Source organism: Pelodiscus sinensis, chromosome 2, assembly GCF_052426305.1.
Source record: "Pelodiscus sinensis isolate ZL-2025 chromosome 2, ASM5242630v1, whole genome shotgun sequence".
Classification (NCBI taxonomy): domain Eukaryota; kingdom Metazoa; phylum Chordata; order Testudines; family Trionychidae; genus Pelodiscus; species Pelodiscus sinensis.
In genome coordinates this window covers 152592649-152618559 of record NC_143053.1, presented here as the reverse complement: position 1 = coordinate 152618559, position 25911 = coordinate 152592649, and the positions used below count along the sequence as shown (strand labels likewise).

General features: G+C 41.6%; 1 protein-coding gene across 1 annotated transcript; it reads left to right on the top strand.

The window, feature by feature from the left end:
• Positions 1–820: 820 nt before the first annotated feature.
• On the top strand, positions 821–25671 carry LOC149525355 (succinate dehydrogenase [ubiquinone] flavoprotein subunit, mitochondrial-like). The gene is made up of 10 exons (XM_089776484.1): positions 821–986; positions 2798–2922; positions 8276–8444; positions 9362–9557; positions 11197–11368; positions 15653–15771; positions 21574–21685; positions 23189–23319; positions 23973–24086; positions 25263–25671. Exons 1-10 carry the CDS (start codon positions 892–894, stop codon positions 25347–25349), a joined length of 1320 nt encoding a protein of 439 aa, XP_089632610.1. The 5' UTR covers positions 821–891; the 3' UTR covers positions 25350–25671.
• The last annotated feature ends 240 nt before the right edge of the window (positions 25672–25911 follow it).

Below are 25911 nucleotides of genomic sequence, written 5' to 3'. Positions count from 1 at the left end.
CAAGGCCATAAAAAAGAACAAATACCCAGCATACCATTAAGAACTAGTAAATGGCTTCTAGACCTAATTTAACAGCCCATGTACTTCATGCATTGTTTACTGAGCCTTAGCTAATTGTTCCTCTCAATCTTGAATGAAGTCTGTATGTGGAACCATAATACAGAGAAATAGTATGGGGGTGGGTGAGGGAAGGTGAAGAGAGATCAGAAACCTGCTTCAATTTGCTATCTGGTTCTTTCAGAAATGAAGGGAGCGCCAGGGATCCACTTATTGCTGGCACTCTGTATCCTCAAAGTGGCATTTGAAATGCAAAATCTCAAAAGCCAGTCCATTCCTCAGTCCCATTAAAACACACACCATTAACACCCCCTTATAGTGCTTGAAGTGTAAAGTGAAGTTTCCCCTTGGTAAATTGAGGGATAACATGCTAGTAGTGTATGGGATAGAAACAGATCACCTAAAAAGAGAGATTCACCATATACTAGGTATTGTCAAACACACAAAGTAGAATGAAAAATGTATTTTTTTTTCTCACCTAACTTCATGTTGATAGGTTAAACATTTTCAGACAAGTTTGATGTGAGACTGTATTCCTTTAAATGGTTTGGTAATTAAATGTGACCTCTTCAATCTAAAAGTTTTTTATATTCTAGAATACAATCATCCTAAAAGAGCCGCAGACTTTCTGCATACAGGCTTATCTGGAAAATAGTTTCCATGAAAACGGAGTCTGATTTTATTCTTATGTTAACTAAGCCCTTTAATGAGACATTGAAAAAGTGGGGTGGCTTTAACTTTTGCACATTCCTTAACTGTTACAAATGTTTTCTTTTCTAGTCTCTACGATATGATACCAGCTACTTTGTTGAGTATTTTGCCTTGGATCTCCTGATGGAAAATGGTGAATGTTGTGGGGTCATTGCACTTTGCATAGAAGATGGATCGATACATCGTTTAAGAGCAAAGAACACTGTTATTGCCACTGGGTAATGTAATGGAAAAATGTTTTATAATGTGAGGTAGCATAATCTAGAAGCTAGAGGAGAAAAATACGGTTGTAGGCAAGGGTTCGAGTTCAAATTATGCTATTGGAACACTGTGACCTAGCACAATACGTATTACTTCATATTTCTTCATTTCCCTATCTGTTAAATGAGAATAATACTGCCTGTAGTTCAGTGGTTCCCAACCTTTTCTAGATGGGGACCCATTTTGACAATTCAGGAAGACTTGGTGACCCAAGGCAATTCAAAAACGGGGTGAGTAGGGAGGGCAGAACTACCTGGGGGAGACACTTGGCGATCCTTTTGAAATGTAATGGCGACCCATATTTGGGTCCCGACCCATAGGTTGGGAAACCCTGCTCTAGTTAAATCACTTTTTATCTTTTGGGTAAAAAAACAGAATACATGCAATTTAATTACTCTAATTAGTTTTAGTTCCATGCTTTAATATACTGCATTGATTGAAGTTTGAATTTTAAGGTTGAGTAATTTAAAAGGCTTTAAGTTATGAAGCTAGAGTCTGTGGAGGCAGTTAATGTAGTCTGTGAAGTGAAGGATAATCTTTAAATATTTTAGTTACATTGTACTTTCTTCTTTTACTTAAAATGCTAGATGTAAACTGGCTATGGCAGGAAAACATATATGTAGGGCCTACTGCAGGCCTGGGCAGAATATGGCCCATGGGCTGGATCCGTTTCGCCAAGCCACTGGCTCCGGCCCATGAACGCTGCGAGGAGTGCCAGGCAGGCTTCCTGCTTGCCTCGCCTCACCCACACAAACCGCTCAGAAATGCAGCTGTGGGGCAGTTTTTCTTTAAAAACTGTGAGTCCGGAGGGGAGGGGAGAAGCTTCAGGAGTTGCTTCTACCCCCAGCACAATGCCATTGACTGGTTTCTAGCCAGAAACTGGCCAATGGGAGCTGCCCATTTAAATAGTGGGCAGCCATGAAGCACAAGGTGCTCCAGAGCACATGGCTGCGGCCTGTGCAGGGGCGGAGCAGGCAGGGAGGATGATTCGGGAACTGCTGCTGGCTGGTAAGTCTCCTGACAGAGCCTACCTCTGGCACCCCAATCCCTCCCTTCCCCAACCCTCTGCCCCCCTCCTATATCCATATTACCTCCCAGATCTGGCGCCCCAGTCCCCTGCCCCAGATCAGTCCCCTCCTGCCCTAGCTCACAACTCAAATTTCTGCATCCTTTCCTGTACCCCGATTCCCTCCACCCGTGTCCAGTGGATTCTATTGACAGTTTATGAAAAGAACTCTGGTTAGAAATTGTGAAGAAAGGGTAGTGCTATTGCTCTGCCACCTGCTGGTCTCAAGTTATTTCTCAGATACTAATTGAGCTAGATCAGCAGTTCCCAACCTTTTCCAGATGGGCACCCATTTTGACAATTCAGGAAGATTTGGTGGCACAGGGCAATTCAAAAAATGTGTGAATGGTTCCTTAAGAGCCACCTGGGGACCCTTTTGAAATGTAAAGGCGACCCATAGTTTGGGAAACCCTGCGCTAGATGATGCTCTCTGTGGTCAAGTTACATAGCAGATAATCTATCAGTTTTGTTCACCGTTGATTCAATTTAAATGTGTGAATATCTTAATTGTGTGATACATGATTACAGTGGCTGACTGAATGCTGTGTTGAAATTATCCTCTGCTTTAGTTGAATTATAAATCTGCATTGCACAAAGTGCAGTGAATAAGCTGAATATCCTAATGATATCTGACTGCTTCTCTACTGATTTCTTAAGGAAACTATTGCAGACAAATTTTAATTTTTGAAATGTTTTCTCTAGTGGATATGGCCGCACCTTCTTCAGTTGCACATCTGCTCATACCAGCACAGGTGATGGCACAGCTCTGGTCACACGAGCTGGCCTTCCTTGCCAGGACCTAGAATTTGTACAGTTCCATCCTACAGGTACAATATAGCATTGGCTCTCAACCTTTCCAGACTACTGTATCCCTTTCAGGAGTCTGATTTGGTGTGCATACACCCACGTTACATTTCACTTGAAAACAATTAGTTTACAAAATCAGATGTAAAAATATAAGTGTCACTGCACACTATTACTCAAATTGTATACTTTCTGACTTTTACCATATAAAGCTATTGGAATATAAATATTGTACTTTTCAGTATATAGAGAAGTATGAATAGATAATTGTATGAAATTTTAGTTAGTTCTATCTTTGATAGTGCTTTTTGTGTAGATGATTGTTAAATCTAGAGAAAAATTTAGATGAGTTGATGTACAGTACCCAGGAAGGTCCCTATGTTCTCCCCTAGGGTATGTTTGTCCCTGGTTGAGAACCACTTGATTACAAGTCTAGGAAGGCAACCTTTGTTTTCCAGGAACTTAAAATATTCAGAAAGAACATCTCTGAAATATTAAGCCTCACAGTTTTACATTATTAAGATCTGTGGTGTGTTAAACAGCTTAAAAGCTTTACCACTTACCCTTACCACCTCTTTTCAGGCTACAGATTCTCATGCAAAAGTTAACATTGTAAGCAACTAAATGGAGCAAAGAATTTCCATTCATTGAAATTGTTTAGATGTTTTTGATATCTGCAATTGTGGTAGGAGAAATATAGATCCCTCAATTCAGGAGTCTTATGAAGTAAAGTGGGAGAAACTTTTACAATTGCATAGAAATGTACTTACGTACTTTTGGTACTTGCATTCCGTTAATTTTGGGCTTCAAATACTGTAACAAATCTCTCTCTATATAGTAAAGTTTTTTCCTGCGGGACAACAGGGTGATGTTATCACGTCACTCTGCATCCTGCCTCCTCCTTCCCCCCAGCTGAAGCTTGACCTCGCTGCTTCCTCTCACCACTTGCAATTGTTTCTTTAAACCAAGCACCTACTCACCTTCCTCTATCCCACCCCATAGGTTTTTCAGTGTCAAGAAACATGGCACAGTGGCTGGCAGACCCCACATTGCAGCTGTGATAGACCGGGGTGGGAGTGTTTGTGCAGTGCTTGGGACAGCAGCCTGGTGACAAGTACTAAGAGTAAGGCTCCTCTGCCACCAGGCTCTTGGGGAGCTGGAGCGTGGTGCCCGACTTCCTGGAATCCATCTACCCCCATGGAGACTGACCCCCTCTCCAGCAGCTGCACTTGCCGCAGCTGACAAAGCACCCGAGCCATCCGGGGAGCCATCACACTGGCCTGTAGGCTCTTTCCCTTCTGCTCTCGGTGGGTGGATGGCAACCCTGGGCTCTGTGGGTAGGGATAGGGCAGTGAGCAGCACAGGCAGGACTTCATGGGGAAGAGGTCGGGACAGTGGCCCTCACGCTGCTGCTTTTCCCACTTCAGCTGGCTGCAGTGCCCCAAAGCACTGTGTGTGCACAGCACTACCTGTGCCTCCCTGGCCACCAGGGTTAGACCTGAGCCTGGCACACACCGCAGCTGGGAGAGGCGAGGTGGGGGGGAGGCATGGGGGAGAGAAGGGGCCTGGGCTGGCTGGGGAGTGGGGGGAGGGAGAAAGGGCCCAGGCTAGCTTGGCGGGGGGGGGGGGGAGGGGAGAGGGATGGAAAAGGGGTCCAGGCTCGCGGGGGGCAGGGGCCTGGACCATCAGAGGGAAGGGAGAAGGGGCCTGGGTTGGCGGAGCCACAGCCCAACCTCCCCGGTGGCTGTGGGGAGAGTTGGGTTTGCCTAACCCCCACAAGAAGGGGGATTGGTGAGCATGGGGCGCAGCCCCCTAGTAATAATTTTATACATCAATTTATATTCACCTTTCAGAATTGTAATTTATTGCCTCCATTTGAGTCTTTCTTTAAAATAACAAATGAATTCTTCCTTTCATGTTTTAAATTTTAGATTGTACACTTTAATCTTATTTCTTTAGGAATTATCAACTGATTTCTTGACACTAATGCTTCCCAGAATTAAGAAACAAATTAATCAATACTGTATTTTTGAACTTTAAAGACATCCTAATAACTGAAGTCAGGGTTTTCATAGTTCAGGCCCCTGCACGTTTGCCTTTGTATTTTCCATGTTACATCCATTTCATTCATCAAGTATTCTGGAGGAAGTTTTAAGTATTAATATACATTATTTTCACAGTTGTGGGAAATTAAAGGGAATTTTGGGATTAGAGCAGGGCTGCAGGGGGCTCTCTCCATGGCCAAGGGGTTAGACGCACCCAGACAGAAGTTGTAGGAGACTCTGGTCCTGGTCTGGGGAAGAGAGATCCTTGGCCAGGGATGTTAAGGAGAGTGATGAACCCCCAGTTGTAGAGAAGGCCACACAGCTGCTGAAAGGTTCTTCCTTTGACAGTCCCAGTGCCCTCCAGTGAGTGAGCAGGCTTTGACCAGTGTTCCCTCTAAGCCCATGGTCACCAACCAGTAGATTGAGCTCTACTGATAGATCTTAGAGCCTCTGACAGGTGATCGTGACTGGCTGGCTAAGAGGCTATCAAGCACAGCACTTGAGCTGCACTCCCCCCACTGCCATGCTGCTCCTGCCCTCTGCCCTTGGAGCTCTCCCCTCCGCCCTCCCACCCAGAGCCTCCTGCTTGTAGTGCAGAGGAGGGGCACTGATGTCAGGGTGCCCCTTCCCACCATGTATTCTATCCCCACAGAACGGATGGGGGGCACAATAGGGCTTGGACTGTAGGGAGTTTGCTAGCTGCTTTTGAGAGTGGGGCAGGGCAGGGGTGAGCCTACCTTAGCCCCACTGCACCACCACCCAGGAGCCACAAGAGGTATGAACCCCCTTCTGCACCCTAAACTCCTGTCCTAGTCCTGAGCCCCCTGGACTCAAACTCTTACACATTCTGTAACCTGAACCCTTTCCTGCACCCCCAACTCTGTGGTCAAGGCTCCGCTCAAAGCCCCTGACGCTCCAAATCCCTTAGTCCAAGACCAGAGCCTGTGCCCAAACCCATCTGCCCCTACCTGGTGAAAGGGAGGGAGGATGGAGTGAGCAGGGGCAGGACCTCGGAGAGGAGAGGCATGAAGGAGGAAGAGCAAGGGTATTTGGGTTTGAGCTATATCCTGGGTTGCATTTACATTCAAAAAGTGATCTTGGGCTTAAAAAGGTTGGAAACTGCTGCTCTAAGCTGTGTGGTGGCACAGCTTCCCAGGGCTCCTTGCATGGAGCTGACTGACTAATTAATCACCTGTGAAGCTCTGCTGCCAGGCAGCTTAGAGAAAACACTGACTGGATCCTTGCAGGTGCAAGGTATGGAGAAAACTCTGGTGATGGCAGAGAGAGCAGAAGCAGTTGGTGAGGGCCATGATGACTAACCCACAGCCATAGGGAAGTCCAACCCAGCTGCTTAGTGGATTCTGTCTGAAAGCAGCCTCTGTGCTCCTAGCAGTTAGCAAGTGGAATCATAACATCAGGACTGTAAAAATTGCCTATATGATTGCAGGGCCTACAACATGAATTCCTGTGGGTGCTATGTGAGAGGGAGGATGTGTTTGAGACTGTCATCTATTTATTTTCCATTAATTTCTATTAGGAGAAGCCCACCTTTATGGACAACTATCAGTTTAAATTGCATCCTGCCAGGCCTGTCATAAGTTTATTGTTGTGCAGTTTGTGTGATTTCAGAAGGTGTGGGGACATAATTACCAAGTAAATTGGCTAGATATCTGAATTGTAGTGAGAGTGGGAAGGGGAAGATGTATTGAAATATCATGACGTCTTCCAGCAATTGTTCATTTTTAGGGTAGGTGGAAATCTGTTGGACTGCTTCTTATATTGTAATTATAAAAATGTTTATGGAAGCTAAGAAACTAGGTGTTGGTGTTAAAGTGAAGTACAGTGTGTCTTTCGGATTATCCTTGTTATTTGTAGTAAAGAACCTGTATTTAACGTAGGGGTAATGAAGGCTAATGGTCCACATTGAAAAGTGAATGAGATATGGTTACTTGAACTTTGAATTTCTTAACTGTCAAAGGTGTTATAACTACAATTTTCTGACTATTTCATTGTGTGGTGGTACATATAATATATATACACATGTATAACATTAAGATTTTTTTTGGTCAAAGAATGTTAATTAAGCTTTTGAATTACCAAAACCAGTATTCCTTTAAATTTTGTAAATCAGTCAACACTGTCACTTCCCAGGATCACCCAGAGGAATGAAGAGGGTCTTGCTAAATTTGAGGGAAGAGAAGATAATACTGAGCTAAGTCTTTACTCCCTGGGTGATCCAGGGAGCCACAGAAGCATATCTGTTGCACTCCTCCTCCTTCCTTTTAGCTGTAAGGAGTAGAGCAGCAATGATGTGGAATTGCAGACTGTCATAAAATCAGTCCAAGGGTGGAATATAATAGAAAGCAATTTAAAATATTAACTTTATAATATTCAGAGGTGTAACAGTTCTCGTGGTAGCCAGTACTGTGAGTGACTTTATTATTCCCCGCTTCTGGGAAAAGGGACTGTCTTTTATTGTGCTGGGTGTCAGGTTTCTGACACCTTCAGCCTTTCAAACACATAAGCATTCTTCTCTGGGCTATGTCAGCCCTGTATTTACCTTGCTTGAACAGGTCATCACTAAGACACAATACCCCATGACTAATTTTTACTCCAAGTCCATAAAGCATACTTTCAGAATAAATACATTTTCAGTAAATATTACTTTTGTATACATCTCACAAGTATTGAGTCTTAACAAGTCAAACATTTCTGTAGATACCTTAGGGTACATCTAGACTACATGCCTCTGTGGACGGAGCCATGTAAACTAGTTTACCCAGCATAGTCAATGAAGTGGGGATTGAAATAATCCCAGCTTCATTAAAATAAAAATGGCCACCATGCTGTGCTGACGATCAGCTCATCCGGCACAGCGCGGTAGTCTAGATGCGGCATGGTCGACAAGGGAAGCCTTTGTTGACTGCTCTAGTATGCCTCGTGAAACGCTGCTGCGCTGTGCCAGATCACCTGATCGTTGGCACAGCGCAGTGGCCATTTTTATTTTAATGAAGGGAGGATTACTTAAATCCCTGCTTCATTGACTATGCCGGGTAAACTAGTTTACATGGTTTTGTCGACGGAGCCATGTAGTCTAGACGTACCCTTACATTTTACTGTTTTATAGATAAACATCCTATAAGATATTTTTGTCGGTCTGAAGTGAGAGCAGTTTGCAAAGAACAGGGGACCTTTTGCCAAGAGATCTGTGTCACTTTTGTCTTATGGAATCCTCCGTATCTTTTAAATTAAATACTTTTGTTTTTACAATAACTTGATTACAAAATTATCTTGTAAGTATTTCATAACATTGCTGCTTCTTGCTTTGCAGGCATCTATGGTGCTGGCTGTCTTATTACAGAAGGTTGTCGTGGTGAAGGAGGTATTCTTATTAACAGTGAAGGTGAAAGATTTATGGAGAGATATGCGCCTGTTGCAAAGGACCTTGCTTCCAGAGATGTTGTGTCTCGTTCTATGACGATTGAAATCCGCGAAGGAAGGTTTGTTTAATTTTTCAGTGACATAAGTTTTTGTATTTGGTAAAAGCAGATAGGGAGTTGCAATAGTTCATGGAAGATTTTTGATCATCTCGAGCAGCCATGTTAAACTGGTAGAAGGCTGAAGATTTTACATATATTTTAGGCAAAAATCTTGATCCCTTTTAAAAGGGTAATCAGAAAAGTTCTCTAGTCTTTTTTGTTTTAGTAAAATTAAAGCTTTAAGCCAGATTTTCAAAAACACTCAGAACGCATCAGCTCTCATTGGAGACAGCAAGAGCTGCTGTGCTCTTGAAAATCTGGCCCATACCTGTTTGATATTTTTCTGAAGTCAAAAGATACCACAGATGTTCTTAACATTCACCTGATGATTCACTAGATAATTTCTAAATGGTCTGATAACTGTAATCTACAAATTGTAAATTGCTGTAACATCAACATCTTTGCAGGACACTAGGAGACTTCATATTAAAGTTGTTTTAGAAATTCATTTAAAATACAGGAATTTCATAATTATGGTAGGAAAGACAGTAGAATGGGGAACATTTTACGTGTACTAAGGTTGGGGAAGGAGGTCAGTTATTGATGCTCTTCTGTGCTTCCAGATGCATCAGTTTTCTAAATAGGATGCATCTGTAAGCGCGTGCGCGCGCACACACACACACACACATTTGGTTGTGAATATCTGTTTTGAACTCCCAAATGATTATTCAAAGCAGAAATAAAATGACTTAAATTCTGTTTTTCTGGTGTTTTTTGTGGTTCATGTTACCATGCAGATGACTGGATAAAATTGAAGTCTTTATATATAGTGTCTAGATAATATGGTCAAGATACTTTAGAAATGAGTGCTTTTATATAGGGGAAATTCTGTGGAGAGCAGTATTCCAACCTTTCACTCCTATTTCCTTTCACATTAGGGGTTGTGGCCCTGAGAAAGATCATGTATATTTGCAGTTGCACCATTTACCACCACAACAGCTAGCAATGTGCCTCCCTGGAATTTCAGAAACAGCTATGATATTTGCTGGTGTGGATGTCACAAAAGAACCTATTCCTGTTCTTCCTACTGTGCATTACAATATGGGAGGTATTCCTACTAACTACAAAGGGCAGGTAACTATCATAGATCAGTATCGTGAAATCTTGTTTTCTCTAGTAGAAATGAAATATTGGGTTCCTTATAAAATTAGTCTGAAGTGAGCTTGCTACTAAATTTATATGTACAAGTATGTTAAATGATATAATATTAAGATAACTTGAAAAAGTTATAACTTTGTTTGTCTTGTAAACAAGTTGTCACAGCATTCTTGGGATGTTTGCATAGGGATGGAACTCCAGAGACAATATGCAAAATATGAAATGTAGTCTTTTCAATATGCATTAAGTATACAGGCGTTCTTTAAACTGTCCATGTGAAAGTTCATTCAGACGAGGGTAATACTGTATAGTTAAAAATGGCTGTATAGATGGGCTTGAACTATAAATCATTAAAGGTTTAGGTGATATGGATTATTAGCTCCATTACTGCATTCTCTGCACTAAAATTGGTAACTTAAGTTCACTGCTGTGTAAATACCAATTTTAATGGCAACCAGTCCCTGTGTCAGGCTGAGCGAATCTGAGAATTTACCAGTCTGATTTCTTGGATTAGTTTATTTAGATCAGTTTTTAAAATAAATATAAAATTCTGCCTTGTCAACATGGTCTGGCATTATAGAGTCCAATTTTCTTCCCACTCTGCTCTGAATTTTACTACAAAAATATTTTGGTGAGCCATGCTGCTTTGTCTCACATTGATGCCGGTAAAACATCATAATTAACAAGGCTCGACAAATCACTGTTTCTACTCGCCCATGGTGAGTAGATTTCATCCGGTCACCCCGTTCACCAGCGGCGTGCGCATGCACAATGCGTGTCTTGCGCATCCGCAGCACGGAGCTGGCTAGTAGATTTCGCCCCGTTTGTCAAGCCCTGATAATTAATATCACATTCTTTTATGCAATTTTTCAGTTAATAAATTATTTTCATGGTGTTCCCTTTCCCACCTTTAAATTGGTTGCTTACTATTTGAACTGACTTTGTGCTTTCAAGATAAATAACTGATATTCAAATACAATGAAACTTTGATGCTGTACTACAAATCTGTTACATATTTTGAAGAGTGAGTTTCTGGATTTATTAGTGCCAAATAGTCATACTTCATGCTTTCCTACAGATACCAAATTTTTCATAAAATCCTGCCACTTAAATTTGCTGAATGCACTACTTTTTACACCAGAATATGCTGAGTGAAAGATTTAAATAATTATTTTGTTTTCCATCAGAAAAAAGTCCTGGCTATTATGAGTGGAGTTCATCAAAATATTTGCTAACAAAATTAACATTGAGTCACCTATTCTACTGTAATTTTAGTGCAAAGAAAAGTTTTACTGTTGCAAATGACAAAATAATTCAAATTAATTACAGAAAGAGTAATGAAAGCTTTACAGGTTTCTGATTTCAAATTTACTATATATGGTAAATCAATAAAATGAATCTTTGAAGTTGAATTTTGCAGGATTTCAAAACTCTTTTACCTCTTGCAAGTACATGAATAAAATTTTCTATTACGTATATTTAATTTCTTGAACTTTCCTATGTTAATTTAGGCAATAAGATTTTGCCCAGACAAAAACGGGCCTCATCTGCTAGTGATCCTTATTTTACAGATGGTTTTGCAAACATGTTGAGTGAATTTCTTTTGAAATTACAGGTAATTACACATGTGAATGGCAAAGATCAAGTTGTTCCAGGCTTGTATGCTTGTGGTGAAGCAGCTTCTGCATCTGTTCATGGTGCTAATCGACTTGGAGCAAACTCTCTCTTGGACTTGGTGGTCTTTGGTCGTGCTTGTGCCCTTACTATTGCAGAATTATGCAAGCCTGGTAAGACTGTTCAAGCTTAACTCCTTAAATATTGTCAGAACAAATTGTTATCAATTCCCATCCTCTAAAAGGCATTCTATTACTTTATATCTTTACATCTTAGCAAGTAATTATAGGGTTAATAGCTAGACTATTGAAAATATAAAGCTATTGCAATTTTCTATTGTTGCTGTACATAATGTGCAGTGTTACTAACGTCAAGAATTCACCATACTGCATTAGGGATGTTAAATTTAGATGAATAAACTAATCAAATTGTTGATGGGATTTCCATCAACTATTCAATTGCTCTACAAGAGCGCCTCCGCCTTTGAACTGTAGCAAGAGTCCTTCTGAACTCTTGCTACAGTTCAAAAGTGGAAGCCGTGCAGGGAATTCAGGGCTTCCTTTAGAAATGGGGCTCTTGTACATTTCAATAGCAGAATTGCAGCAGAAGCAGCGTGAGCAGAGACTGCTTCAGTCCCCACTCATGCCATTCCCTGCTGTGACTCTACCTACCCTGCCCTCCGCAGAGATGGTGCTGGGGGGAACTGGCTTTTAAGCCGGATCTCCCCCACACCAGCTCCGGCTTCTCTCCTCCCTCCCCCTCTTCCCCCCCATTGCTGTCTCTCTCTGATAGAGGCAGCAAAGTGGGGGGGGTGGGAAGTGACTCGTCACACAAACTTCTGCTTATCGGATAGTCGGCTAGTCTCATACGTCCCTATATTGTATCTAATTGTAGGGCAATATAATTCTGACAAAGCAATTGGACGATGTGATTGAGAGGATTTTCTTCCATACCAGAACAATTTAATACTACTGATGCTATCATGAGTTTTAAGAAACAAGGTCTTGGAGTGTACTACATTTTAAGATGGAAGATACAGTGCAAACTCACCTTATACTATTTGTTCTTACTTGAAACAAGTCTGAGATGATGACATTTGCTGCAGCCTTGCACGTATAACATGTTACATTTTAAAATTTTAACATAAAATTAATTCCTTTAGGTGCATGTCAGATGGCAACATATCTGATACTTTAGAAAGCAGTTTACAGAATGACTTAATACTTAGATCTTTCCACTGTAACTTCTGTTGTTCTACTTTTATATAAAAACATGAGCTCATTCTAAAACGGTTACCGTGGGTTTTGATTTTAATAACTTCTGATTTTTATGGATCAGAAGAACACTTTATTTTAGTTTATTTAAAAAGGTTAGCATAATGCCCCTCATTTCTGGTTAGTTTACATGTATAAATAAAATCTGTATCTAAAACAACATCCACTTACCTCTCTTCAGCCCTGTCCCACTAGGTATGTGGGCCAAGATATAGAAGGAATGTACTCTCAAACTAGGAATCTTAGTTGGATTAACTCTTTTATTAGAGAGGCTTTATTAATATTAGCCAGGGAGAAGAAACGGGATTTAAATATTGTATGATAGGCTCACTTCCTATGCCTTTCTGAAATTGGGAACAATATATAGTCATGAAACTCTAAGCATTAAGGTTGAGATAACTTAAATCATAATAGAACACTTTACATTTTCAACCAAAAAACAGATCTCTTATATCTAAATTAAATCAGAGATTCCTGTTCCCATGACCAGCGCTGACCTTAACTCTTGCCACTCATCCTCCCCATTGATAATTCTTCAGTACAAATATACATATTTCTCTGAGAACTGTGAGTCTGTCTACTAGGTATAGGCTTGAGATCTTTTCCCCACATCTTTCTTGTCAACAACGATAATCACTGCATTTTCTCTGTATATGGAGTAGATGTGACACTCCATCCTTATTTACCACTTCAGTTGGGCTGTACCACTCTTGTTCCCTCAGTATGAGTTTGAGTCTACACACATCATTTAAGTGCTACAGATCAGTTTGTGCCCAAATATGCTTGTGTGTGTCCTGTAGCCTACATTAACTTCTACAGCAGCGGTGGCCAATAACTTTTGATGGGGGGTGTGACGTAGTGGGGGTACTTGCTGGGCTGTGGTGACCTCTGTTGTCTGGAGCAAGACCCAGCAGGGAAAACCTCACTAGGCAGAGGTAAGGACAAACTGGTTGAACCAGTGGCCAGACACCCCCCATGGAGAGGAACAAAGGAAGGTGAATGCGGCCCTGGCTGGGGGGCAGGGCTGGAAGTGGGTTAGTTGGCTGTCTGGGAGGATGGATGAGACAGCCTAGGGAGAGGAGCTGGAGTTTAGGGGCCCAGTCTCCCCCATCTTAAGGGGGCCTGAGGCCTCCTAGCCCAGTTCCTGTAACCAGATTACATCTGTGCTGCGCTGTGCTGGAGGAGCAATAAACCACCCTCAATTCCACTGGCTGGTACTGTCTGTTTGTGCCATTTCGGGGTGCAGGAGACGGGGAACCCCCAACGTGCCGTCACAGGGGGCCACTCCAAGATTTTGAAAAGTGGTCAAGGATTGCACTCTTCCATGATATTCATGGAGACATGGGTTTTGGAATGGAGGTTGGGTGCAAAAGGGAGCTTTGGGTAAGGGACTGGGGTGCAGGAGGGAGACTGGAGTCTGGGAGGGAATTGGGATGAAGCAGGCAGTTGTGACCTAGGGCAGGAGACTGGAATGCAGGGGTTTGGGATGTGACCTAGGGTGGTAGGAGATTGGGGTGCCAGGTCTGGGAGGGGGTATGGGTGTGAGAGGGGGACAGAGGGTTTGGGTATGTTGGGGGGGGCAGAGAGTTGGGGCAGGAAAGGGCTGGGGTGCCAGAAGCAGGCTGTGGCCAAGAGACTTACTTGTTAGCTGCCAAACTAGCCTGCCTGCCTGCCTGCCTACAGAGCTTAAAATGTTTCCCAGCCTGCTTGACTGGCCATGTGCTTCATGACTGTCTGAGCCTAGGAGAGGGGGCATGGTTCTTCTTAGCTGCCTGTTATTCTAACATGCAAGTTGCATTGGCTGATTTCTGCTAGAAACCGGCCAATGGGAATGTGCTGGGGGCGGGGCAGATCCTAAAACTGCTCCGCTGCTCTCCAGTTTCAAAACAGAAACAGAGCCCTGCAACTACTTTTCTGCATGGCACGCGGGGCAAGCAGGAGGTCCTGTCTCTGTGGGCCGGATCCAGTAGCTTGGTGGGCCGGATGCGGCCCGCGGGCCGTACTTTGCCCAGGCCTGTTCTACACCCTGGGATTATCAACTGTAGATCCCCCTTGGGACCTAATACAGAATGTAAATGGATAGATATTTGGCATAGGATAGCATACTTCCATAGTATTGATAAAACTTGGTTTCCTCTTTGGTTACAGCCACTTCCTGAGTTACGACCACCTCCACTTATGACCAAAGTAGTCGTAAATGCGGATCCGAGTTATGAACAGCAATCCGCACTTACGAACTGCGCGGTCTCTATGTAACTCTATGGGATCCGAGTTACGAACACTTCGAGTTACGGACCAAGTGTTGGTCCATAACTTGTTCGTAACTCGGGGAGCGGCTGTATTGATGAGGTCTTCTTTGACACAGTGTGAAGTGTTATCAAGGATAGTGTGAGTAAAGGCTGGAATTTTTACTGTTGTCTTACTTCTGAGCTTAACTATCTTAACATTCTATTTACACTTTTATTTAAGTTAAATATATTTTCAGAATTACAGTAGAATTAACACTAACATTTAAACCATTTTCAAGCTGTAAAACATTGTATACTTAATGGTAGTGTGGAAAGTCTGTTCTGAAATGTTTTGGTTCAATTATGCATCCTGACTTACCGCCTGTGATGCAAAACATACAAAAATGTATGTTCGACAGCATAGTTAATATATTGCACTCTGGTTCCTTTAATCCCAGAGTTCTCTGTAAACATAAATGAACTGAATATACCCATCCCCATGAAGCAGGTAAGTAGTAGCTGCACTTTCCGGGTGAGGAAACTGAAGCATAGTACTGTTAGGCTGGAACTTGACTGAAGTCACATGAAGTTAGTGGCAGACAGGAATGGAACATGGGTGATCTCATTTTATACTCTCTCTAGCCACTAAACATGCTTCTAACAAGTTCCGGTGGAGAATAAACACAGAGAATTGATGAATCCTGAACTCATGTTTTCATATAAGCATCCCACATAATACAAGAAAAAGTACATGTGTCTTGCTTCATAAAAGTGTATTTTATCACTTTCCAGGTTCTATTGTTTATTGATAGACTTTTACTTTGATGTATTAAAATGAAGAAAAAACACTTAAAATAATTATTGCTTTGTAAGATTGTGAAAGCCTGAGGATCGTTAAATCTTGATCTTATTGAAATAATTGAATAAGAAAAATGAAGATATTTACCCTTCATAGGAGAATCAGTTCCCTCAATTAAACCAAATGCTGGAGAAGAATCTGTTGCAAATCTTGACAAACTACGATTTGCCAATGGAAACATAAGAACATCAGAATTGAGACTTAATATGCAGAAGGTAAGGACCTCAGTACCAGTGACTGGAGCATAATATCTTGAGTTGAGGTTGATATTTAAGATATACTGTGGATATTTATGAAAGCTAAGTTGATATTTAGTAAAATGAAGCTCAGGCTTTGGAAAACTGAAGTTTATCAATATCAGCCTTTTTTCTACACAAAGATCTTTCTGCTTGAATCACCTGCCCAAAAGATCACCCTTGTCCTTTAAATTAGGAAAAAGAAATGCCACTTGAAATCTCCAATGTTCCCTCAATTTACTCTATACCTAGATGGGAAAAAAATGTGCATTGAGGCATGAGCAGATGTGCACCTTCAATAGAATCAGAGCTGTGGGCGCTCTACTAATGAACTGAGCGGCATTTTAATCTGACTTGGGCAGCTGTCCAAGGGCTCAGATTATAGGGAATTCTATTCCTGTCTATTTGAAACAGTCATCCTCTTTTGATCTACTTTTTGTCTGATCTGATCAGATGCACCTTTCCCAATGAAATATTTTCATACTCACCAATGAAAATGCTCTGTTCTTGCTCTTTGGTCTATGCTTTAAGCTCAGCATCGGATAAATCATAGCGCGCACAAATTCTGAGATGTTGTGCATATATAAGGACTAGAGAGGAGGGTTGGGTTAAGGTACACAATTCCAGCTATGTAAAATACATAGCTGGAGTTGGCTTACCTTAAGATGTGCTTGGTGCCATCTTCACAGAAGGAAGACGACAGGAGTAAATGTTCCCATCAGCTTCCCTTCTCATGACTGGGACTGAGGGCATTGCTGACTGGAGCTGCCCTCAGCATTTGATTTATGGGTTTTAACTAGGCTTGCTAAACCATATGCCAGATTATCGGTCTCTAGCACGGCAAGTGAAAATGTGGCCTTTAATCTGTTTTCCAGAAGCCAAATCTATAACTATGTTTTTATAAGTGTTTAGACAAGACTTAAGTGATTAGTTTGCAAATCATTATATATGGATCTGATTGGTAGCCAAGATTACTTCCTGAAGGAAACACCTAGCTGTAAAAGTGAAATATAAACAAGGTGAATGAGGTAATATCTTTGATTAGACCAAGAAAAATATTGCATTGCCAACCTCATCTCTCAAGTATCCTGAGGCTAACATGGCTATAACTACACTTCATGCATGAAGTGAAATGTAGTAAGACAGCCACTTCAACAGTTTTAGGAACACGGGAGCTGATACTAGATGTGACTTGTGGTCCATTTAGTCCTGTATTCACTTCCAACCATATTTTATCATTTAGAGGAAGATACAAGAACCTTGCAGTAAACATGTGATGTAATTTCTACCTACATTAGGCCTTGCCATGATCTCTACTAAAGATTGGATTAAAACCTGAAGCGTAAGATTTAATCTCTTCCAAATGTTTTTATAAGTGGATATTCTTGTTATCCATACATATGTCCTTTCCCTTTCGGAATTTTGCTCACTATTACAATGTGCTCTAATAGTGAGTTCCACAATATAATTATATGTTGTATTAAAAAAAAAAAATCCTTCTTACCTGTGTTGAATACCCCCTTTAATTTCATGCAATGCCTTCATTTAATTTTCTTATTAATTATAGCAAGATCTAGAGAATTGATGCTGAACACAACATGAAGCTAAACTTCCAAGAACTTTAATCCACCTTAACTAACAGCCTAGAGATCATTCCATGTTGAACTTGTAGAGAGAGGGTATCCAGTTACAAGCAAAAATGTGGGCCAAGTGAGTTTAAGCCCTTTTAGAAATAATTTAGGCTACAATCATAACTTCAATGAGTCATTTTAAAGTGCTTCTGAACCTCACTCAGCACAGAATTGACTTATACTCGAAATACAACAGTTCTTTTTGTAAGTTGAGTTCACTGTGATTCAGAAACTTTCATTGATTTAGTCAGGACCTCTTGAAAATTCTGAACATCACAAATTAATAATTGGAGATTGCAAATGCATCAAGCTTTATTTGATTCCAGTCAGGGGTTATAGCAAAACAGGTGACTTTTGCACCTAGAATCAGTATATGCTGTTCAGGGATCCAGTTTTGTGTATAAAGTGTTGGTACTTTACCCAAACCCTACCCACAATCTTAGAATAATTGGGAGTTTTCTGTCATTCAGTTCTGCTCTTCCTAGTTAAACTCCTTTATAGTCTTCCCTATTACATTGTGGAATCCTGGTAGCTTTTACATTTTAGGACAGTAGTCCCCCAAGCTTTTCGGGCTTGTGCCCCCCTCCCTTTTCTTCCCAGAACTGAGAATAGAGACATGAGACCAGGGGAAAATGCAGACATGGATAAGGGGGCTGAGGGCCAGGTCTGGAGCCAGACTTCAGTTGGGGGCAGAGGCTTCGGAAAGGTTTGGAGCAGAGCTGGGAGTAGAGTGGTGCTGCGTGGCTCTACTTTCCTACTGGTCCAGGCCCTACTCATAGAATCATAGAGCTGGAAGAGACCTCAGAAGGTCATCAAGTCCAGCCCCCTGCTCTAGGCAGGACCAATCCCAACTAAATCAACCCAGCCAGGGCTTTGTCAAGCTGAGACTTAAACACCTCTAGGGAGGGAGACTCCACTACTTCCCTAGGTAACCAATTCCAGTGCTTCACTACCCTCCTAATGAAATAGTTTTTCCTAATATCCAACCTGGACCTCTTCCACCTCGACTTGAAACCATTGCTCCTTGTTCTGCCATCTGTCACTACTGAGAACAGCCTCTCTCCATCCTCTTTGGAACCTCCCTTCAGGAAGTTGAAGGCTATCAAATCCCCCCTCACTCTTCGCTTCTGCAGACTAAACAGACCCAACTCCCTCAGCCTCTCCTCATAAGTCATATGCTCCAGCCCCCTAATCATTTTGGTTGCCCTCCGCTGGACCCTCTCCAGTGTGTCCACATCCTTTTTGTAGTGGGGGGCCCAGAACTGGACACACTACTCCAGATGTGGCCTCACCAGAGCCGAATAAAGGGGAATAATGACATCTCTGGATCTGCTGGCAATGCTCCTCTTAATGCAACCTAATATGCCATTAGCCTTCTTGGCTACAAGGGCACACTGTTGCCTCATATCCAGCTTCTCATCCACTGTAACCCCCGGGTCCTTTTCTGTAGAACTACTACTTAACTGGTTGGTCCCCAGCTTGTAACTATGCTTGGGATTCTTCCGTCCCAAGTGCAGGACTCTGCCCTTGTCCTTGTTGAACCTCATGAGATTTCTTGTGGCCCAATCCTCCAATTTGTCTAAGTCACTCTGGACCCTATCTCTGCCCTCAAGCATATCTACCTCTCCCCCTAGCTTAGTGTCATCCGCAAACTTGCTGAGGGTGCAATCTATCCCCTCATCCAGGTCATTAATAAAGATATTGAACAAAACCGGTCCTAGAACCGAACCTTGGGGCACTCCGCTAGAAACCGACCGCCATCCTGACATCGAGCCCTTGATCACTACCCGCTGGGCCTGGCCTTCTAGCCATCTTTCTATCCATCTTACCGTCTATTTATCCAAACCACATTCCCTTAACTTGCTGGCAAGAATATTGTGGGAGACCATATCAAAAGCCTTGCTAAAATCAAGGTATATCACATCCACTGACTTTCCCAGGCCCACAGAGCCAGTTACCTCATCATAGAACCTAATCAGATGAGTCAGGCACGACTTGCCCTTTGTGAATCCATGCTGACTATTCCTATTCACTTTCCTCTCTTTTAAGTGCCTCAAAATGGATTCCTTAAGGATCCCTTCCATGATTTTTCCAGGAACCGAGGTAAGACTGACCGGGCTATAGTTTCCTGGATCGTCCTTCTTCCCCTTTCTGAAGATGGGCACTACATTTGCCCTTTTCCAATCATACGGGATTTCTCCTGATCTCCACGACTTTTCAAAGATAATGGCCAAAGGCTCCTCAATGACATTTGCCAACTCCCTCAGTACTCTCGGATGCATTAAGTCCAGACCCATGGATTTGTGTACGTTTAGCTTTTTTAAATAGTTCCTAACCTGTTCTTTACCTACCAAGGGCTGTCCATCTTCATCCTATCTTGCGTCACTTAGCGTAGTAGTCTGGGAGCCCACCTTGTCCGTGAATACGGAAGCAAAGAAAGCATTGAGTACTTCAGCTTTCCCCACGTCATCTTTCACTAGGTTACCTCTTTCATCTAGTAGGGGCTGCACACCCTCTCTGATCACCACCTTCTTGTTAACATGCCTGTAGAAACCTTTCTTGTTATCCTTCACATCCTTAGCCAGTCGTAATTCCATTGTCGCCTTCCTGATAACCCCCGGCATCCTCGAGCTATACATTTAAACCCCTCTCTGGTCATTTGTCCAAGTTTCCATTTTTTGTAAGCTTCCTTTTTGTGCTTAAGTTCACCAAGGATTTCCCCCGTAAGCCAATCCGGTCTCCTACCATGTTTGCCTCTCTTGCTATGCGTCAGGATGGTTTCTTTCTGTGCCTTCAATAAGGCTTCTTTAAAATACTGCCAGCTGTCCTGGACTCCTTTCCCCTTCATGTTAGCATTCCAGGGGATTCTGCCCATCAGATCTCTGAGGGAGTCAGTCTGCTTTTTTGAAGTCCAAGGTGTATATTTTACTACTCTTTTCTTCCTTTGGTCAGGATCCTGAAATCTACCATCTCATGATCACTGCTTCCCAGGTTGTCACCCACCTCCACACTTCCCCTATTAGTTCCTCCCTGTTTGTGAGCAGAAGGTCAAGCTGCGCACGGCCCCTGTTGTATCCTTCAGCACTTGTCAAGAAGTTATCCCCAACATTGTCCAAAAACTTCCTGGATTGCCTGTGTACTGCCATATTGGTTTCCCAACAGATGTCAGGGTGATTAAAGTCCCCCACGAGAACCAGGGCCTGCGATCTAGAAGCTTCTCTTGGCTGTCCAAAGAAAGCTTCATCTACCTGATTCTGTGGCCTGTAGCAGACACCAACCACAACATCACTGCTGTTGTTTGTGCCTTTAAACTTAACCCATCGACTCTCAACAGGTTTTTTTTCCCTCTTTATACTGGAGTTCAGAGCAATCGTAGTGCTCTCTTACATATAGTGCAACTCCTCCCTCCTTTTCTTCCCTGCCTGTTCTTCCTGAACAGTCTATACCCTTCCATGACAGTGCTCCAGTCATGCGAGTCATTCCACCAAGTCTCTGTTATCCCAATTAAATCATATTTCTTGGACTGGGCCAGTTCCTCCTGTTTGTTGCCCAGACTTCTCACATTAGTGTACAAAAACCTCAGGTAACCAGTTGATCACCCTATCTTCTCCATTTGCAACAGGGGTCCTCCTTTCTTGCTAGTTCCTCTCTGCATTTCTTCCCGGTATCCGACTTTCCCACTCCCCTCAGGGTTTTGGTCACCGTCCCCCGACGAACCTAGTTTAAAGCCTTCGTCACTAGGATTGTAAGCCTGCCCGTGAAGATGCTCCTTCCTCTCTTGGTTAGATGGATCCCATCTCTTCCTAGCAATCCTTGTGCCCGGAACAGAGTCCCATGATCGAAGAAACCAAATCCCTCTCTGCGACACCACCTGCGCAACCACGCATTTATGTCCTCAATTCGATGATCCCTGCATAAATATGTGGGGGATTGTTTGGCCCTTAGAACTTTTTCAGATTTCCTATTCAGAATGGAATCGTTGCATTATTTCACATACAGAATGGGTTTGCAACCACAATGACGGGAAATTATAAAAGAAAGCTTAATTCTGTAGAAACTGAGATTACAAAAGACATTCTAATGCCTTCCTTGAAACTTCTTACAGGTTTTGGAAGTATACTATTTTTTAAAACATTTTGGTGTCTTGTAGACAATGCAAAGCCATGCTGCAGTGTTCCGAACAGGTTCTGTACTACAGGAAGGCTGTGAGAAACTTGGCCACATTTATCGTGATTTGGATGACCTGAAGACATTTGACAGAGGTACAATTCTACAGTAGCTTGTGTGTTCATTTTGTTACCTGTGGGTGTACGTGTGTTTACTCAGTGTGGGGGCGCACTGTGTGTAAATCTCTACATTTCAAAGGTATTTTCAGTTACAATGAAGAGTTAATATAAAAATCAACTGACTTGAGCTGCAGTTTCAAAACTATTGTTGCAGTTGTCTTGACATTTGTGAATTTGCATGGAAACATTTTAAAGAGGTTCTGTTTGAATGTTTTATAGAATGCAAATGTAGATTAGAAAAAATCAGACGTGTAAATGTTAGTTAACTTACACAAACTAGAAAAAAACCTAACACTTTTCAATATAAGGAAAATATTATTCCTTCCCAGAAAACTTGTGTGTGTTCACCTCAAATATGCAGAAGGATATTAGTCTTAATTTATTATAAACAAATCCTGAAAATAGTATAATGTGTAAAGGTTAATCTATTCTTAACAATGTTCTGGTATATGTTTATTTGGGGAAAAAAGATACACAAATCCAGCTTTACTAAGCTCTCTAAGGAGGGTGTACACCTTTTCCTTTAAAAATAGGATACAACTCAAGAGTTTCTTAAATAATCGGTAAATTATTTTTTTCCTTTCCGCAACTTTTCTTTTTGTAGCTACTTGTAGAGATGGGCTTTGAACTGAACATTCTAAAAGAGGCTGTGTTACAGGCTGTAGTGATTGTTAGACACCAAGTTGAGGAAAAGCCTGTCATACAATTTAAGATCTTATGGATGAATGACATGATATCAGCGTATTGGTGATCCCTGCAATTGGATTATACAGTTTCTTAAAAACGTAGCCTGTATCCACTGGATACCAGTAAAATTCTGCTGGAAAAACTTTTTTGCCCAGCTAGCTCCAAAGATTTTTTTTTAAGTGACCTCATTTAAATTTGGAGCCAAGTTTTGTAAGCTGAAACAAACGCTGCTTGAGTATGAGGACAAAATTGTGTTTTGATGCATTACATGCAAGATTCAATCTCATTTTGGGCACATTTAGTCTTTAATAATTATTTTTGACTCAGATAATTAAGTTTGATTTCACAATTGTCTCTAGTAGTGGCAGGCACATGCCTCAAAACCAAAATATGCTACTTTTGCACAGTTAATCAGTATTATCAGACATGTTGCCTGTAAACCGTGCACTTGTGTGGCTGCTTAGGAGAGATTCCAGCAACAGCCAGTGATCAGCAGAAAGCTTGGTTTTCTCTTTCTGCTAGGGGCGCACACTTGCACATGCCTCAGTGCGCACACAGTTTATTCTGCACATGGATGGAAAAGAGGGAAAATTGATTGTCAGCTTATGAAAGATGCAAGACTGGCGAGAGATGTCTGCATGCTATGATGGAGATGCACTTTTTGCGTAGGAAAACATGTGTTGTGACTACAGTACTGTCTTCTAAGTACAGTACCAGCAAACAAAAGAGATTGATGAGAAGTACTTACACTTGTTGCTAAACATACTTCAATGTAGTGTAATGTCTTGCTAGGTATGGTGTGGAATACTGACTTAGTGGAGACCTTGGAACTGCAAAATTTGATGATTTGTGCTATGCAAACTATTTATGGTGCTGAGGCTCGCAAAGAATCTCGTGGTGCTCATGCCAGAGAGGACTACAAGGTGCTTGTGTACTTTAAACATGTTTCATAAATAGGGTTTTCATACATATGGGACAACTTTTCTTGGCAAACATATCTTGGTTTTAAATCACATATACTTGAGGGTGGGAGAAGGGTGAGGTTTCAGTTTGCATTGCTTATTCCTAAAACTCTAAAATTGATTTAAGATGCTTGAAAAAGTGTTCCTGATATTGACTTCAAGCTTGTAAACTGATTTGTGGCCTCAATGGTTTAAGTAAATCTAAATGACCCTTTCACACCCATTGATCAGTATCTCAGTAACCAGAATCAGCTGGGTATTGATGCAATAAACACAGCTTCTAATCAGTCCCATTGAATCTTACTTTTAAAATATTGATAAAAAGAATAGCTATGATATGGTCACTGGATAGCAATAAAAAGATTGAAAACAGTGTACGCATTATATGAAGATAATGCACTCTAGAATTTCCACACAGTTACAATCCTACTTAACTTGCTGAAATTCTGCACTAATTTTGAAATAAAAACAGGAATTAACATAAAATGTAGAACAAAACTTAAGCTGGTATTACAGCAGTATAATTAGAAGTGACCTAATCTTGTTGGTAGTTAAATTCATTTGGAAAATGCAGTTTGTGATCTACTGCATAATACTTTCTTTTTACTGCTTAGGTAAGGGTAGATGAATATGACTTTTCCAAGCCAATACAAGGGCAACAGAAAAGACCCTTTGAAGAGCATTGGAGAAAACACACCCTTTCTTTTATGGATGCCAAGACTGGGAAGGTATGTTGATTCTGGGGTTGGGGGGGCTTTTGTCCCATCCTGTTTTTCAAGTGGAAATTGCATTAATGTAATGGAAGTTAGTTGAAATTTCTTTATGAAGTACCTCATTTAGTTAAATACAGTAAAACTCCAATAGTCTGGTGTCCAGTTGTCTGGTACTCCCAATAGTCGGGCAGTAACTGGAACGCGGAAGTGCTTCAGTCAGCCGCTCTCATGGCCGGGCCACTATAAACCGCATGCACACTCCCATCATGCGCCATTCCGCTCACAGTCCCCAGTGCACACAGCGTCCAGCCTGCACTTGTTAGCAGTTGGCTGCTGAGCATAGGGAGCTGCCTTGGAACCCAGACATAAGGTTGGGGCAGAAGAGAGACTGGGTTACAGCAGGGAGGGGAGGAGTTTGGCTCTGGTAGAGGGGAGGGGAGGTGAGAGAAGGGGGATTGGGTTGGGAGTATGCTCCTTTATAGTACCTCCAGGCACTCGGACATATCCGGTAATACAGCACCACCTGGGTCCCAAAGGTGCCAGATTAGCGGAAGTCTACTGTACAGTAGTATAATTTAGGAGTATAAGAACTAAATGTGCAAGATGAGAGCCATTCCTGAATTGCTTTGTAGAAAATTGATTTTGTACTTGGCTGGGAACAGGAATAGTTTTTCATCTTACAACAGGCTAGTTCATAATTCTTATTACACAGATGTGTGTGGTGATGCTTAGTATAAATAATTTACAGCTTTAAAAATCTCTGCTCTTACAACCCCCTCCCTATATGCACACTCCCCCTGCAAGGTGATCTACAGTACAGCTCTAATACGAAGTACTCAGGATCACCTCCCCTTCCAGGTGATTAACCTCCTTAAGTGCCAGAAGGGTTATTTGTTGAGTGACATGAGGCATTTTATTCCCTTGAATACAGACTGTGCCTTCAAATGCTTCAAGATGTTACTGGTAGGGAAGCAAGAAGGAACTTAGAAATAAATCTTACTTAGATCTGGTGGTTTTTTTTTTCCCATTTGAGATGCTTTTGACTTAATGTTGCTTTTTGCAAGTTTTTTTTTGTCAATTTTCTAATTCTGAATATTGTGATGGAGCAGTAGTTGCCAGTATTTTCTATGACATAATTTGTGATTTCTTGCTCTTGTTTGCTTTAGTTAATACTGTCTTTTGTATCTTTAGGTTACTTTAAAATACAGACCTGTAATTGACAAAACTTTAAATGAAGAAGACTGCGCAACAGTTCCACCTGCTATTCGTTCCTACTAATAATGGTTAGCTATGTAAATCATGTAATAATGTATGTCTGCCAGATCTTAATGATATATGTAAACATAAGTATTCTCATTGAGAAAGCTACTGTCATATTAATGATGGCATTTGTCACTGATATAATAGGGATATGCTGGCCATTGAGCAAAGTGCACACTGGTTCTCTTCCGTGCCTCTCAAAACATTTGAAGCGACGATACAAAACTAATGCCAAAATAAAATCTAAACCAGCCCTATTTGTTACAGTATTTAGCTTTTGTGATCTCTTGTTTTTCTTCGTTGTGGAGCCTCTCTCATGGAAATAAACTCAATGCACTTATTTTGAATGTGTAATCTGTTTTTCTTAAAATGAAACAGAAATGGTCATCTGTAATGTGCTGTTTGAGACATGTATTGTGTGATTGGGGGATGAGATTTAAAGTTAAGCTTCCAGAACAGTAACTGTGCCCTATTAATCATTACTTACTTATATTGTATTATAGTTACTGTGGGAAGTGTAGCTTTGAGTTTCTAGATCTAAGACTTAAAGCATCAATTACGATGTTTCATTAGTGTACAA